This window comes from Agelaius tricolor, unplaced genomic scaffold (genome assembly GCF_023055355.1).
Source record: "Agelaius tricolor isolate 1412-34295 unplaced genomic scaffold, bAgeTri1.0.p SCAF_7, whole genome shotgun sequence".
Classification (NCBI taxonomy): Eukaryota; Metazoa; Chordata; class Aves; order Passeriformes; family Icteridae; genus Agelaius; species Agelaius tricolor.
In genome coordinates, this window is record NW_027269267.1 from 36,737,399 (window position 1) to 36,754,510 (window position 17,112).

The window sequence follows — 17,112 nt, forward strand, 5'->3', positions numbered from 1 at the left end:
TTCAGGGAGCTGTGGTTTCTTTGCTGTCTCTGTGTCCTGATCAAGAAATAGCTGTCCTGAGCTACAGATGGAGTTGAGGCTGCTGTCAGAAGGAAAGTGGAGCAAGAAAAGTTGAGTTTTACGTACAGGAAGGAGCTGAGCAACATCCAGGACAAGATGCTTTTCCCAGTTGAAAATGTCTGCTTCACTCTTCTGAAGCTGTTGGCAATACCCAAACTGTGAGCCTGTCTGCTTCCAAGCAAGAAATCTCTGCTGAGAATGCTGGAAGGGAAAATGCCCCATCTTTCTATTTTCAGTGCTGCTGGAATAGTGACCTACAATTTCAGACCTCAGCAAGGAAGTTTAATTGAAGAATCAGGATTGCACAGTTGCTTTGGAATGTAAAAAAATCCACATTATTTTAACCATCAAACGTAGGTGCCATCAACTTAACACGAGCATTTATACTACTGGTGTAGGTCATGTGAAGTTTTTGGACAAAGCAGTAAAATGAGGAGAGTAAAAATGTCCCCATTTTAAGTGGTGATTACTTTTCATACACAAATTTGTTCTCTTCCTCTTTTGATACCTTGAAAAGGATCCTCTGGGAATTTGGCTCTAACATGGCACAATACTTTCTTGTACATAAACATCTCTCTAGGGTATTAATTTACCAAACTGATTATCGAAACGGAATTAATGGAAAATGGATATAGTGATGGTGTTTGTTGCTGAGTTGATACTGGCTTAGAAGCTTGGAAAAGAACTATTTCTAATATGCACCCTTATTTCTAGAGATGGGATTAAATGGAAAATTAATCAGCCCTCATTTTTACTTCTGAGGATGAGGGTTGAGGTAACAGCAGAACATTGAAAAACCTTTCTAATAATTTGTCTTCATTATGTTCTGCTTATAAATAGGTCATATTTTCTCTTTAACCTCATATAGGCTTTTGAAAGAAACTTGGCTGTTTATTTACCAGCACTTTAGCAGAGTTTGTTAATTGCTGTAGAAAATAAAATCTTTGATTTGTAAGGATAAATAGATTGGATGCAAGAGCATTCTTAATAGAGAACTTCAAATGTTCAAAATTCTTAAGTTTTAGACCCTTTTTCATTTCCTGGAAAGCTCAGATCTAATTTGCAAAATCCCTGTATTCAAACACTTTAGAAGTGTTGTTACCAGTAAGAAGTATTAGTGATGCACATGGAAAACTCCTAACAAAAATGAAAGTGAAATCTGGCACATGATGACTCAGAGTCTTACGTTTTGAAATCAAAGGCTACTTTTGGGAAACTGGTTTTTGTTGGCTTTATTTTTTAAGACTTAGCTTTTAGAAGTTCTTTGAGGTCAATGTACTGACTTTAGCTGGGATGGAATTAGTTTTTCTCAGCTCATATGGGGCTATGTATCAGATGTAGTAAAAAAGAGGAAGAGACTTTTTGGTAAAAAATTGGTTATGGAAGTAAAACTGCTACTTTGCAGTCAAGACAGATCCATTCAGCCAGGAAAATGCAAGACTTTTTTCACTTTAAAAAATAGAAAAAAATCAAAACCAAGAGAGAATGAAGGAAATGCTAAAACTGCATTGCCACTGATTATGGGAATGGCTGCCTCTTCCCTGAGAAGACAAATCAGTCACAGATGAGCAGCCTCCTTTTGGCTCAGATGCTAGTGTGGTTCCTCCTGAGACTGTCTCGGTCAAAATGAGCTGGACTCACAGAATCATATTAAAATTGGTTTTGCTGCTCGTGTAGGAAGAAGTCAGGAAGGTGCTTGTGTGGGAGGTCCAAGACAGACCCAGGCCATGGGCCACTAGCAGGACCCTAGTGTGGTCTTCTGATGGTTCAGGTGAACATCAAACAGCAAATATGTTGTACAAGAGGTGCTGTGAACACATCCTGATGGGAAACTTCCCCAAACATGCATCATGTGAACTCCTATTACTATGATCTGTGGATTTCTAACATCTTTTCTCAGAGCTTACCAACATTAATGTGTGGTGTGGAGCAAACATGATAGCAGCAGGCAGCTACCTGGGGGCTTTCAGGTGAATGAGAGACAGGTGGCTTAAGACAGGGAATGAAGCAATAATTTTCTCAAATAATTCAATCTGGTCTTTCATATACCTAGTATCCTAGATTTATTTTTTGGAATGTCAGAGGAATTTCACAGTGGAGTTTTAAAGGCTTCTGCCTTTAAGTGTTTCTGCTGGTTTCAATGAAGTTAGGGTTGGGATTTTCTCTGTGATTAACAATGTCTTTCTAACACAAACGTGAGGTGCAATAAATGTAAGGAGCCTTGTTTGAAATTATGCTTTGAATAGTACTTTGATGGCTGATGTTTTTCTACTTGTTTCAAAATACTGGAACAGTATTTTTGAAACAATCAGCGCTTTTCAGGTTTGATTATTGGTCAAAAAGCAACCCTAATAATGTTTGGAGAGGGAGGAGGAGATGTGAGCTGCTTAAAAATGTGAAGTGTTTTTGAGGAGTGAACTATTTCTGTACGGAAAAATATGTAACATGCTTTGTATATTTTTTCAAACTTGTGCTGCAAACTTGTGTTTTCTCTTTAGCCAGGTGTAGGAGGAAGCAGGGTATATTATTGGTATTTTAGAGCAATTTCAGTTTGGACCTTTACAGTAAGGTTCAGACTGCATATTTCCAGATGGGATTTTTTGGAAGGGGGGTCGTATTTTATAAACACATTTTATTTTCTATTGACTAACTTTTTTACTAATGTGTAAAAATGCTTGATATTTACTCTTGTTGTTTTTTCATAGCATGTGCTAAACTTCATTTTACATAATTCAGGAAAGTTATGATTTTTCTATAGTTTGTAAAGGGACACACTGATTTGCAAAGATAGTTTGAAATTAAAAACTTGAGGGGTTTTTGCCTTCTGTCTGATAACATGTTCAAAACAGAATTGTTTCAATTGGCCAAACACTGTTCTGACTTTAATCTGGCCTTCAGGTGGAGTTTTCTGTTCCTGTTTTGTACAGATGCTCATAGTGAGGGGGAGAACAATGCATATGGAAAGTTACAGCTCTTTTGCTTAGTGGCTTGCTGTTTTGATATTTTCCTATTTTTAATCCCTTCAGACATGAAGATAGGGCATTTTTATTTTCACAGTCCTTCCATTGACTTTTTTTTTAATATACTTTTTTCTTTGGGACTTTATTTAGGATATTTAGTCTAATTTTCATTTTATTTAAGGCTCCAATGCTCTCAGGCAAAAGATATGTGCCTTCAGCTTTAACTATGGTACTGTATTCATGTATCTTGTGTGTATAGGTGTACTGTGCTCTACAAGCTGTGATAATTTGAACTGTTCTGACTTTTTTAGGCACTTCGTCTCAGTAACGTAGCTATGGCAAAAACTACCACCGGTCAGATAGTAAACCTGCTGTCAAACGATGTCAACAAATTTGATCAAGTAAGGAGTGTTTTACAGATCTTTCCAAGGGGGCTGAAGAAATTGTGGGGTTGGAGTCCATAAAGTTTTGTTTAAAACTGGTGATTAAATGTTTCTAATGAACATTTCTTCTAGATGTTTCTTAAACATAGAATGTTTTGTATTGGAAGGGACCTTAAAGATTGTCTTGTTCCAGCTCCCTGCTGTGGGTAGAGGCACCTTCCAACAAGCAGGTTGCTCATAGCCCCATCCAACCTGGCCTTTCCACAGGCAGAAGTACTTCCTAAATGTTACTAGGGGTTTAATTTGTTAGCTAAGATCAAAAGTTAATTTTTGATTCTTAACTATTTGTTTAGGTAACAATTTTCTTGCACTTCTTGTGGGCTGGACCACTTCAAGCTATAGCAGTAACAGTACTTCTCTGGATGGAAATAGGCCCATCATGTCTTGCAGGAATGGCAGTTCTGATTATTCTTCTTCCTGTGCAGACCTGCATTGGGAGGCTTTTCTCTTCCCTCAGGTAAGGCTGCATGTTTTTGGTTGTAGCTGTTTTCTGTGCTGGGTTTTAAAATGTGTATATTGGGTGGAGGCAGAGTATCAGCATATGTCTGGTGATATTTTTTGCAGTGTCTCTTATCTTTGCCCATGTTTTTTAGAGCTGCTAATGTGAGATATCTGAATTCCAGATTATGGACTTGAAGTGGTCTGTCATCCAACCATGTTGAAAATATCTGCTATTTATTATCCAGTGCATTAAATGAGCCTGGCTATTTCTGTAGCTACCTCGTTGTAGATCATGGCATAGAATTGTGGAACCTGAGCTTTGCCTTCCTGCAGGAATTCTTGGGGAGTGATTACTCCACAGGGGATGTAGTCAGCCCTTCTCTGTGTGACTTACTGGGGTGACACAGGTGTTGCAGCAGAAGGCTCTGGAAGTTTCTTGTTCAAAGGTCTTGCTCTCTCTCCTCCATGACTAAGATGCAGAGAGAAAAAATGAGGAAGGAACTGAGAGAGAAGGGAAGAAAAATTTATTATGGTGGTTTTGATGCCAGCTATGAGGTTTCTAGCTGCAAGGTTCTAGGCTGTGGAGATAAGAGTTTGGAGTAATTTTCCACTGTCAGACAAATTTAATTTTTCTGTAACTTTATCCTAAAAACCCCAGCAAGATTTGCCTCTATTGGGATTGTTGAGGCAAGTTCTTTTGCATCTAGGTTTTCTGTTTCTTGTGTAATTAGTCACACTTGACTTACATTATGACTTTATAAAAGGCTTTTACACTTAATTGGAAATATTTTTATGTTCCTTTACTCTGTACACATATGCTTAGGAGTGCCAGGCATCTTTCTTTGCATCTTTTTGTTGAATAGGTTCCTTTTAGCTCTTTGGGTAAGTAAAATTTCTGTGAGTGAGTTACTGTTTTTTTTTTTTTTTCTTCAAGTTGTATTTCAAGACAGATTTTCTAGGTATACTGAGCCTGGCATTGCCATTGCATGGCCAGGTGTGAAGAGAGAGATGAGAATTAAAAATGAAAACAACTTGTAGACCTCTTCATTTGCAACCAGTGTGGTAGTCTTCAGTCATTACATTCATGTGCTGTTTCTCAAATAATGCTCAAGGGCTATTTCTCAAATAATGATCCATTCAGAGTTCTCTGTCAAATTCTAAGAGCTTTTCTTTTTATGATAAAGCCTGGTTGTAGAACACTCACTATATGTTCTTAGGTGTGTATTTTCACTGCATGTGCAATATGCATGCAGAAGTATCAAGCTGCTTCATTGCTGTTTTTCATTAGTTCTAAGTTTTTGAGGTTTGAGTCAATAATTAAAATACCTACTGCTTTATCTGTGGTGGCAGGCTTTAGTATCCCCATTTTACAGATGGGAAACTGAGGCATAAAGAGATTAATGGACTTTTCCAGGATCAGACAAGAGGGTGACAAAAATCTCTTTCTTGAAGGTATGTATTTAAAAAAATAATCAGTGGCAATGTAACAGTGTTTGGGTTTTTTTACCCATTCAGTTACAGCCACTTGTTTGGATGCAGTGCAAAGGAAAGAATTTTTTAACCAGAAAAGCTTCTGCTCCTCTCCATGTGCACAGATCTTTCTCTCTATGAACAGAAATGTGCAATGAACAGAAGGAGTTAATGGTAAAACTGAATAGATTTTAGCTCTGAGTGAGCTGATGAGTGTGTTCACCTGGCATTTGCTGGGAATCTGCATGGATTTAAGGAAGGCAGCCTATGAAGAAGTAATTTAAGGATTAAAGCTTTTGCTAAAATCCAAGCATGCTCGGTGTGGCAGTTAATTTGTGCTATTATTCAGCGTTGTTCTGTGACTCAGTCGTGTCAACACACACGAACACCAGTTCATGGTGCAGCCTCTGGCCTCAGTGCTCTGGGAGTTTGCAGATATGGATTTGGTATCCACTGCACTCTGCAGGATTGCTTTTACTTGCACAAGTACGAGAAGTTGGTGCAAAATACACATGACCCAATATATTATTTGAGAAACAGTTGAGTTATTGGACTGAAGACCATTTTATATGTATTTTATTCACAAGAGCTGGGTGCTTTCATTGCTTAGTCATGCAACTGTAGTATTTTTATTTAAAGTCCTTTTTCTTGAAGATAAAAACTGTGTCTAACTGCTGTGTCAGACATAATTAAAACCCACCACATATGCCTTGTGAAAGCAAAAAGGAATTTTGTAGCTACATTAATTTAGAATGGTTTTTAGTATCATAGAGGGGTCTTCTCAGACAAAAATTTTCAGCTCCTTTCTTACTGCACTTTCTTATTGACATGCTATGTGAGCATGTATTGGACTGATCTGTTTGTACTCTGAACTTAATATTTTTGAAACCAGGGACATGTCTTTCTCTGCAGTAATTTACTATCAATGCAGTGGTTGTCTGTATATTTGAAGCCATTATACAACATCACTGAGCCTGTGGCTTCTGGTATGTATGTACCAGAAGCAAAGTAGGGGAGTGTAACTTGAAAAATTTTTTGGAAGGACCACTCCCCCAGCCTCCTGAGCATTTTAAAGCAATTTGAAACAGGATGGTTACTATGATGACATTTCAGCAGGAAAACTGAAAAATTGGTTTATGAGAACTACAGCCTTTTTTGAGTCTCACCATTATAAAAAAAGAAACCTCTGTTGACTTTATTATTTAATCTATCGTCTTCAACTTTCTATTATGTGGAGACAAAGCCTGGAAGTTAAGTTCATGATTGTAGGTGAGAGTTGTTTGCTGCTGCAGAGCCACGAGCAACAGATGCTTTTCCAGTGGTGGTGGGTGTATGGGGAAGAAATGATGAGCTATTACATGATTGAAGCAATTGTTTTTCTGTTACTGTTTCTTTTTGAAAAAGGGGAAGGATGAAGTAGCAAAGATAATCTCATTCCATGTTGATGTGGTTAGTTTAGTCTAAGTTATTTTCCTCAGTGTTATTAAGAATCCATGATTACACCAGGGCTAAGTTTCTAAATGCCTTTTGTTAGTTCCCTTGTATAAATATTTTTTAATACCCTGCTTCAGCCATCCTAACATTTTTGGAACGCTGGTGCTGAGAAGTTTTTTGAAATGACGAGTAGGTGCTTGAAATTCTTTGAAGTTGCGTTCTTTAATTATGGTGATTTCTTCCTGTGTACCACAGAGATCTTTCAGGGGACAGGTTAAGCTGAGAAAGCCTTCTAAAAAGTCATACCTTCTAAAAAGATTTGAATTTTTATTAGTGATCTCTGAATCTTAAGTTTCATTGTTATATGGAAAAATAAGTAATTTAGCAGGTAAAGGTATGTTTTATCAAAATAAGGCCTACCATAGCTCTCCATGTGCAAAGTGTTTGTCTACATCAATGAATTCAGAATTGTAATGGGATCTATTAGCATGATTTATGCATTTATTATGTGGCTTCTAACTTTCAATGATTTTTTCCTAATTAAAACTGTGACTTTATTATTTAATTATATATTTTTTTCATTTTTTCTATCAGTGCAAACATAGTGTGGAACTAAAATAGATATATTTAAATTAGTGTTAATTGCAATTAATGATTAAATAATTTTTTAAAGAAACCATATCTAGATTATCTAATGAATTATGGCTCATGTGCTAAGTAGTCTCTGCTTCAACTCCAGTTAATCCTAAAAAGTCACAAATGAGGCCAATTTCTTTACCAACATCAGGAGAACTTTATAGAAAGTCTGGTTGTTTTGGTATTTTGAAATCTTTTTAAAGTAATTTTCTGATTTTTGTTTAGTTCTAAATGCAATAAACAACAGATATGTTGTTTAAGGAGTACTGCATGTTTGCACAAACTGACATATAGTCCTGAACATTGAATCAGCTCTCAGTTCCCTGAGAAGCAGGAATACAAACATACCAAGTGTGTCTGCTGTGTGTCAGCTTTAAGATGCTGGTCTTCAGGAAAACCCTTTAATGCAATTACAGTTTTGTGAATCGTCTTTACAAATAAAAGCAAAGACTTCATACATATGTTATGTGTTCATAAATAGTCTTCTTTAGGGAATCTAAGGATTTTTCCTTTGTCCTATTTTCAGAAGCAAGACAGCTGCCTTAACAGATGTCAGGATTAGGACCATGAATGAAGTGATAAGCGGTATGAAGATAATAAAGATGTACGCTTGGGAAAAATCATTTGCGGAACTTGTGAATGGTTTAAGAAGGTAATCCTGGAAAGATACAGCTTGATGTATGATCAGTGTCATTTTCCATTTTTTACATGTGAATAAGTGTTTTATTTTGTGCTTTAAAATGCAGTTTGCATGCAGTTTTTGAGCTTTTTTTTTAATTTTTATATAGCAACAGTGGAGGAATGAAGATTCATTTTAAGGGAATAAAAAATTTAAAAATCCTCAAAACTTCAATACTTCAGGCTTTTTTATGCTTCTTTTAACACTCGTGTTAAAAATGAGCAACTAATAAGCTGTAGCAGTTGTAATGCAGCAATTTTACCCTCCTTTTATGCACTTTATTACCACCTGGGAAAGGTAGAAGGGAGAAAGACAGCGGGTCAGAAATTCCATGGTTACTCAACTAGCAAGGCCAGCTGAGTTTGGTATCCTGAGACAGTTCATTTCAGAGGTTCTTTGACATCAGATTAAAACATACTAATACATTTGATTTTCAGTCAGTATTTGCCCTTTTTCTTGACACTGTAACAGCATTCAGTACTAAAGGTTAACTGTAGGAGTTTGGGTGCATATTTCTGATTTTCATGTCATGTACCCCTCCAGCATATGAGTAGAAGGTTGGTATTCTGCTGCAGATTATCTGACTTTTTTAGTTTTAAATGTTTAATTTTGGAAATCCTTTTCTTGAAAGGAATTTTTTTGCTTTACATCCATGTGCAGGCTTGCAAACTTGCAAATGTTCCCTGAGATGTTCCTTCCCATGCACATAATTGCTTTCCTCTGTTGGATTATAGGATCCTGTGCTGATTGAATGTTCATGACTGATGGGAAGCTTTAGTGTCTTGCATGGAGCCAGAAAGAATATTTCTTTATTGAAAGCTTCCTCAGTGGGTTATATTCACATCACTAAATTTTAGATTTCCAAATTCAACACCTCATTAGGATTAGAGGCTTCCTTTTTAATGTTGGAAAGAAATGAGATCTTTTAGAACACACCTTGAGCCTTCTTTCCTTTCTTGAGCTGTGTTGTGGAAAACTGTAATTAAAACTCTTAAATTTAGCCAGATGCTTTATTGTCCAGTATTTCCACATTGGCCTTTAACAGTGGCTGAGATGTCATCTGAACTGCTCCATTGCTCTTTTTTCCTTGTGTCTGTCTGTATTAGTTTCCTGTTATGCAAGTTTGTGCTTCAAGACAGTGTAATATATTATATGCAGCCTGCAGCTAGGTTGCAATTTATCTGGTATTTATGGAGAGTAGCACAAAAAACTTGCCGATTATCCACAGATAATGAGAGGATTATTAAGGATTATTAAAGGGTGGGAAAAGAGTTTCATCCAGGGTTGTAGAAGTAATTGAATTAGACCCAATTCAAATAGTTTACATACAAATGTTCCTTCTCTGTACTCTGGAGGAGATTAGAGATGGTGAACCCTTAAGCTGAAAAAAGAAGTCTTTGAAACTCTTTAAAAGTCTGTCAGTTCAGCCAATTTGGCAAATATAGTGGGAAAGTTGCTTAACTAGTTTTCCAGTAGTGCATCCTGCATCTTTTTCTTCTTTAAGTGGTGACTTAATTTACTTCAAATTGTATAATCACAACTTGAGCTTCTAATCTTAATGTATAGTTCCAAGTGGAAGGTGATCAAAATTATTAAGATTTTCCCTAAGAATTGCCAGAATATGTGGAAAGAGAAATTAGGAATTGTTTTGGAATTTTATATTTGATAGTATTAAGTAGACAAAAAGTAGAATATATGGAGAAGGAGTAAGTTGTTTTGGCTGTCTTGATAAAGAAAAATGATTATATTAATAGGGAGGCAAGCCTGATAGCATCCACATTGTAGTAGATGATAGTGCAGTAACATTTTGAGGATTGAACTTGTTGAGTCATTTAGAAGTGGAAACTGCAATTAAATGAAATGGAAATTGAGAACAAATGCATCAGCACCTTTTGAGTTGCTGGAGGGAGACTTTTGTCTCTGTGCAGTACTTCAGTAACTATTTAGCTTGGGCAATGACTGGCAGAACAGTCACTGGCCTCACAGTTCAGTGTTTTCTTAATTTATGAACCAGAATTCCTTGAGCAAAAGAAGCCAGGAGCAGAGTCCAAATTGGGAAGGATTTAGACTGAGATGAAAGGAAATACTCTAAATCCTGTGATATAGCTTGAGGAGCAGCAGCTGAATAATGGCAGATACTTGGGCCATGGGCAAACTCTTGATCTTCTGGAAGTTGCCCTGGTTTTTTCGACTGCAGAGTATGTGTTGGTCTTGTCATGAGTTTTGTGACTGAACTCCAGTGGATTTTGATATTGGAAGGATAAGGAGTTTGTGGGTGCTTGTGGGTGTTTGTGGTTGCTTTATACAGTTTTTTTCTCCTCTTTGCTATTGCATCCAGCCCAAAAATATTTGAAGCAGATTCGAATCTGAATTTAAATACTAGTTTGAATAGAGAAGAAAAAAAATAGTACGTTAGTTTTCTGACTCTGAAAAATAATTTTTTTCTATAGCTATTAAGATATTAAATAAAATTAATTTCTCCTTTGAATTTCCAAGCCTCTTAAATTCTGGTTGATTTTTTTGGGGTTTTTTGTGGGTTTTTTAGGTTTGTTTATTTGGTTTTGGTTTTGTTTTGTTATTTACCATATAACATGTTTTCTTCACCGTTGTTTGCATATGAGTTGGGGTGGTGCAAGGGCAGGAGAAAGGATGTGAAAATAGAATCCTGATGGGGGTTTTCCCTCATCCTGTTGTTGAGAGTAGCAGTAATGGGAGAGATTGATGTGATTTGTTTATGTTCTGCATTTTTAGGAAGGAGATTGCCATGGTTATGAAAAGCTCTTACCTTCGAGGACTGAACTTAGCCTCGTTCTTTGTGGCAAGCAAAATTACAGTGTTCATGACTTTCTTGGCATATGTACTACTTGGGAATGTCATCTCTGCGAGCAGGGTGTTTGTGGCAGTGTCCCTGTATGGAGCAGTGAGACTCACAGTGACCCTGTTCTTCCCTTCGGCCGTGGAGAGAGTGTCCGAGTCGGTGATCAGCATCCGGCGGATCAAGGTAGCTTTACTGACTGGGAGGGGTCTGCATTCCTTCTCTTACTCTACCTTTGTTCCTTCTCTTACTCTGCCTTTGTCTCTTACTCTACGTTTGTCACTGACAAATGCACCCTTATTATGGTTTTGCAGTTTGGGATCTGTAATGAAATAACCTGTTTTGGAAAAGGAATGTGTCTCTGCCTAGGAAGGATGTTGAGATGCTTGAGCGCATCCAGACGAGGGCAACTAGGTTGGTGAGGGGTTTGGAGCACAAGTCCTATGAGGAATGGCTGAGGGAGCTGGGTGTGTTTAGCCTGGAGAAAAGGAGACTCAGAGGTGACCTTATCACTCTCTGCAACTTCCTGAAAGGTGGCTGTAGTCAGGTGGGGTTGGTCTCTTTCTCCAGGCAGGAACTGACAGAACCAGAGGACACAGTCTCAAGTTGCATCAAGGGAAATATAGGTTGGATATTAGGAAAAAGTTTTTTACAGAAAGGGTGAGGAAGTTCTGGAATGGTCTACCTGGGGAGGTGGTGAAGTCACCATCCCTGGATGTGTTTAAGAAAAGACTGGATGTGGCACTCAGTGCCATGGTTTAGTTGAGGTGTTAGGGTATGGGTTGGACTCGATGATCTTGAAGGTCTCTTCCAGCCTTGTCATTCTGTGAATTCTGCGAATTTTGTATGCAGGTACAAAAAACATGATGCACACTGTAGAGTCAGCTGAGATGTAGGAGAAAAGTATTCATGGCAAAGAGGTGTTGTAGACATTTCTGAAGTGAGAGGAACATGTGTACAGGTATGCAGGCATGCTGGGATTGGGGTTTGAAGAACAAAGCAGGCTGGTGGGAGCTATAGGATTCATATTTCACGCTGCAGTACCCTGTGATCTGTGGAGGATAGGTGTGAACCCTAGCTTGTGGCTGCTTTCAGTGCTGGAGTGAAGACTCAAATGAAGTAAGAATGAGCATTGGTAGTGCTGATGCTGGTCTGACAGAGCCAGCATCATGTTCTGATGCTCTTTGGTGTTAACAGGAGTGTGTTTTACACCTTGGACCACTGTTAAAATGCTTGGCTTCTCACTGCACTCCATAACAATGCCCACCAGCTGGAGTCTGAGCAGTACCTCTGTGCCTGGAAAAGCCTAGCAGTAATCTCCCTGCCCTCCCATGGCTCCTGACATCCTCCTCCTGCTCCCTCTTAGTTACTGCTTTCTGTAAGTCTTCAGCAGCTACCTCACATCTGCAAACTCTTAGCTAAGCACTTGTTAACTAGCCTTGGCTTCTATGATCAAGACGTTCCTTCTCTTCCCAAAAGATTGTGTGCTGCTGCCTATTTAAGGTCCTTGGACTCCATGAGTCAAAGGATAAAAGACTTTTTTTTTTTAGGTTTTGTTATAAAACTGTGGCAGCTGTTAACCTTAAAAGTTTTCTGTGGAAATAGCCCCTTTCCTTTCTAAATGTGTTTGGGCTATTGAAAATCCAGCATCAGGCAAGGTGTGGCAGAAGTGTGGCTATGGTACAAAGTGTGTGCTTATGCAAATTGAAGGAAGAGTTTGCTGACTGGGATGTAATGTAGAACAGAAGTGCAGTAGGGAAAGTGAAGTGAGCCAGCTTTGCAGATGTAAGCAAGTTTCTCTTTTTGTTCATGTCCTGGACTTTAAAATGAGGAAGTGTTCAGAGAGTGTTCTGTCTTCTATTGGCCACTTGAAGAATGCTTAATAGAGACAATGGACAGCTGCTTACTGCATCCTTGTTATTCTTCCAATGAAATAACAGAAGCCTTTGCCAGCAGTGGAATGAGAATGTGTTGCAGTGAGGGTTTGACCTCTTCTACATGGAAAGAGGGAGGTAAACAATTTAAAAAGTTGTTAGTAATTCAAGGAAAAGACAGGACAGGTTCTTTAGATCCATTTCTTTCTGGAATTCTTTATTGAGCAGGTGGTTGTTAGAGTCCTCTCCTATGAAGTCTGCACATCTGGAGGTTTTTAGGGAGGGAGAGCTAGCTAGTTAAACGTACACTGTTGAAGTTGTGCATTGCCTTGGAAGTGCAATTCTTTGATCAGTTTGTGGTTGTTTTTTCCAACCCATAAATAATGTTGTGTATGCTGCCTTCAAAAAATGTGTTCCTTTCCCATTCTTAGTCTCATTTTAGGCAATATCCTCTGCTTTTCTTTTATTGCAGAACTTTCTGATGCTTGATGAGGTCTCACACTTCCAGCCACAGCTGCATGGCAGTAATGAAAATATCATTCTTCATGTTCAAGATTTGACTTGCTTTTGGGATAAGGTAAATTTACTTGCATATTCAATATATTGGTGCTGTCAGCATTTGAAGTCCAAAATGCAGTGTGGGTATGTATAGTGTGCTGATACTTTGTATTCCATCCTTTGTGTTTGAGAATCCTTTCAGTATGTTGAGCTAACTCCGGAATAGTACTGAAGACTATCAAGTGCATCTTAAAAGCAGCTATTTCTCAATACTATACTAAATAAAAAGCTTTGTGTTTCTCAGGGAAAATATCTCTTTTTTATTAAGGAGCACTGTATTGTGGCTGAGGTACTTAAATTGTAATTAAGGACAGATAGCACAGCAAGGTTGGCCTTATTGTGTGGGGTTTTTTTCTGTAACTGAATGCTTGATCAGTCCATTAGTCTAGAACCAGTACAATATTATACTTGTCACAACAGGTTTGAAAGCTTTAGAGACGAGTCAGCACATATTTATTGCTCTGTATTTTGAGACTGTTCAACTGCACATTTTTTCTACCTAAAATGCACCAAACTCACCAAAATGGCTAGAAAAAGAGACAATACATGTGATAAATTTATTATATATTTCTTTTATGAAATAAAGGCAAGGGTTGACTGTTTCTGTTTTAAAAGTCTAATTGCTATGGTAAGCAGCAATTTGTGAGGAACTGTTGGTGCTATTGCAGCCTGGTAGTATCCTCACACAGGAGAGACTTCAGTCTCCATTAGAAGTGCTGGAAGCTCTAAAAATTATAAATGGATCAGGATACTGGCATTACTTTTGCATATAAATGTAATACAAATAAGACATCACGTATTTCACTTTCTAAGTCCTGTTCCCCTACCTGTGCTGTGTCCCAAGAAAAATCAGGTGTGAAAACATATGAGGTGAGGATCTATGTACTTGTAGCTACATAGCTGCAAAAGAAGATTACTATTTTATTCTGCTTTACTTTCTCAGACTTCTCTGTGGCATCAATATTTCTGAGGCATTGATCAAGCTTTTAAAAATTAATAGATATGAAAGAGTTGATTGTGAATACATTCTAATGCAAAATGCAGTGTATTGCTTAATCTTTGTTTTCTTCTCAAACTGACTTTGGTACCACCATTAAGAATTTACAGGAAATGGTTGCATAAAGTGCCCATAAACCACTGTTTTTTTTCTCATTAGTTGTTTATATTGCATAAAGCAGGGTAGCATGACTGGAATTACTGATTTCCTTTCAGTTAAAACCAAAACCCGAACCAAGCCATCCACAAAACTGTTGATGTAACTTCCATTTTGATATTTAATTGCAGTGTGCTTGGGAGAAGAGCATTTCCCTCAGAACTGTTAAGATTTGCTTTGAAAGTTTCTACTATATACTGTTAAAATGATGCAAAATAATTGTATAGACTTGCTCACTGAAAAAAAGTGCTAAGTTCTGATAGAGACAAGTTATGAAAAGAATAATATAAATATGTATCCTTTGTCAAGCAGTAGGTTTAGCTTGCTACCCTTACTAAGTTTCTCAAGACACTTTGGATGTCTGTACAGACACTCTACAGCAGGATAATTTTTTTTTATTTTTTAGCGATTGTGTGCCAAAAGCGATGCTAAAAACACCAACCAAGAAGCAACCCATGAATCCAAAATCACTTGATGTGAAAAAGGAATTATTAGCTACACTTTTAGGAAAACAGCCTAACATGGTGTATTACAGTTTCTCAAAAGATAAACAAAACAAATTAATTCCTGGTCACACTCTTGTTTTACTTAGGCAAGTATTATCTGAGTACCACAGGCTAGTCTGATACCAGCATGGAACTAGTGATTCTTCAGTACAGCTTTTTACTGATGTTCCTTGAATTTACAGAACAGTCTGTCAGCTCAACTGAGCAACTTCAGATTTAAAACTTCAGCATTTGAGCAGAGGCCACATTTATCCCTTGTAATTTTAGTCCTTACATGAGAAGCCTAAGTAGTATAGTGCTTTCATGCAATATATGATCTCTGTGTCCCTTTGGTGGGCAGAACTATTTCATTTCCTTGTGTGTAGGATGTATAAGGTCTGCCCAAGCTCACCTAAGGAGTTGCTCCTCTGAAGGGATCATTCTTGTGTCCTCTTGTCCTTGCATTCTCTGTCTGTTCCCTCCCTTGTGCTGGTTGTTAATGCTGCTTTGTATGACCTTGTGGTGAAGCAGCTTGCAGGGATAAAGCAATAGAAAATGAATCACTTTTAATGAGATCAGTTTTCTGATAGCTGAGTCCCATAAACAACACATGCAAGGTTAGGCAGAAGGAGGAAAGTTAGAGACACAGCAAGCTGACAGGGCACAGGGGGGAGCTGGGACATTTCTGATAATGAGCTGCCAGGTGTACTTAGCTGCAATATTAGTCTGTGCTCTAATTTAAGTGCCTCAGTTTAGTGCCTAAAAATAGGTGTGGTGAATTCAGGACAAATTGTCTTTAATTATAAGGAATGCTATTTTGGAAAAATACCATGTTTCTTAGTTGTGTGTGGCTGTGCTGTTTGCTTGAATTACTACTTTTGTGTAGGCTATATGATAAATTCCAACTGCTTTAATGTATAGTACAGCAGTAATAGTTTAAAAACTTAAAAAAAATCTTTCTGTAATGTTTTTTGGCCCTTACATTATATTTTCTTAAGTTTTTGATGTGGGTGGAAATGTCTTTGCACTTCTGTGAGTACAGAAGAACAACCTCAAGAGGTCTGAAGTAGGGCCTGTGTATCTGAAAACTTATTTTTTCTATACAGACATTGATTTAGGAAGAGATATATTATCTTACTACAAACACTGTGTTAAAAAAAGAAAATCTTTGGCAGTCATAAATTTGTAGAGTTCTCCTGACCTTAGCATTTAGGTGAGCACCTGAGCTGTGTACTCTGAGTAGAGGAATCAACTTCGAGGTCAGGTGCTGCCGGTTGGGCGGGTGGTGGGGTTGTGCAGAGAAAAGGAAAAAAAATCCCGTTGGTGCCACCTTGTGGAAGTACATAATGGCAGCAGAAGTGGTTCAGCAGAGCTGCACAAGGAGCCCCAGTTCAGCCTCTGGCAGGATCTCCTGAGGATCTCCTGCAAGCCCTGCCGTGCATCCCAGAGCTCTGGCAGCGATTTCTCCTGGCACGAGTAAGCACGTGTGTGTTATCCCAGCCATCACAGAGGTGGATGGATACTGGATTTCTGTTTCTTCCCAAACAATTGGAAATGAATTGCAGGCTTCCTCCTTTGCAGTCCCTGAATGTTTTTGTCTTGTGTCATCTTTTGTGTGGAGTTCTGGTGGTGGCCTTTTCAGCCTCTAGAACTTCAAAAGGTGGCTGGAGATTTTAAGGTATTCTTAACCTTGCTCTTCTGTTTTTGGAGCTTAAGGCTGAGTTTTTGTTTAGTCCTTTAATCAAAGTACTTTTGGGAGTTTTTTTTTAATGCGTATATTTTACTGTTTGTATTTTAGTGTCAGTCATGCTTAGTGTGGGTAAAGATGCAAGTGCAGGCAGATTGTGTTACAAAGGTGTTTTGCTTTAATGAGAGGGAGCTGCACCAGGTCCTTAGAAATTGCTGTTTAGCATAGCTGTTAAAGACCTGAGCATCCTTTCTTTCCACAAGTAGGCATTTTTGGAACCTTGAAAGGAGAGGTGCAGCATATGTTGGGACATAAGCTCTTCCATAACGTAAAGGATAGGCATACCAAAAAGGAATATTAAACAGACACTCCTAGGGTAGTACAAATGAATATCCAGTATACAAGATGGAGTCATGT

General features: G+C 38.0%; 1 protein-coding gene across 4 annotated transcripts in view; it reads left to right on the forward strand.

Moving 5' to 3' along the window:
* ABCC4 (ATP binding cassette subfamily C member 4 (PEL blood group)) overlaps nucleotides 1–17,112 on the forward strand; it is a 142,078-nt gene that overhangs the window by 17,719 nt on the left and 107,247 nt on the right. For all 4 annotated transcript variants that reach the window (XM_071430971.1, XM_071430973.1, XM_071430972.1 and 1 more), the window contains exons 5-9: nucleotides 3,332–3,421; nucleotides 3,757–3,920; nucleotides 7,971–8,096; nucleotides 10,875–11,124; nucleotides 13,285–13,389. In XM_071430971.1, the coding sequence (XP_071287072.1) occupies nucleotides 3,332–3,421; nucleotides 3,757–3,920; nucleotides 7,971–8,096; nucleotides 10,875–11,124; nucleotides 13,285–13,389 (735 nt within the window). The remainder of the gene's footprint in view (nucleotides 1–3,331; nucleotides 3,422–3,756; nucleotides 3,921–7,970; nucleotides 8,097–10,874; nucleotides 11,125–13,284; nucleotides 13,390–17,112) is intronic.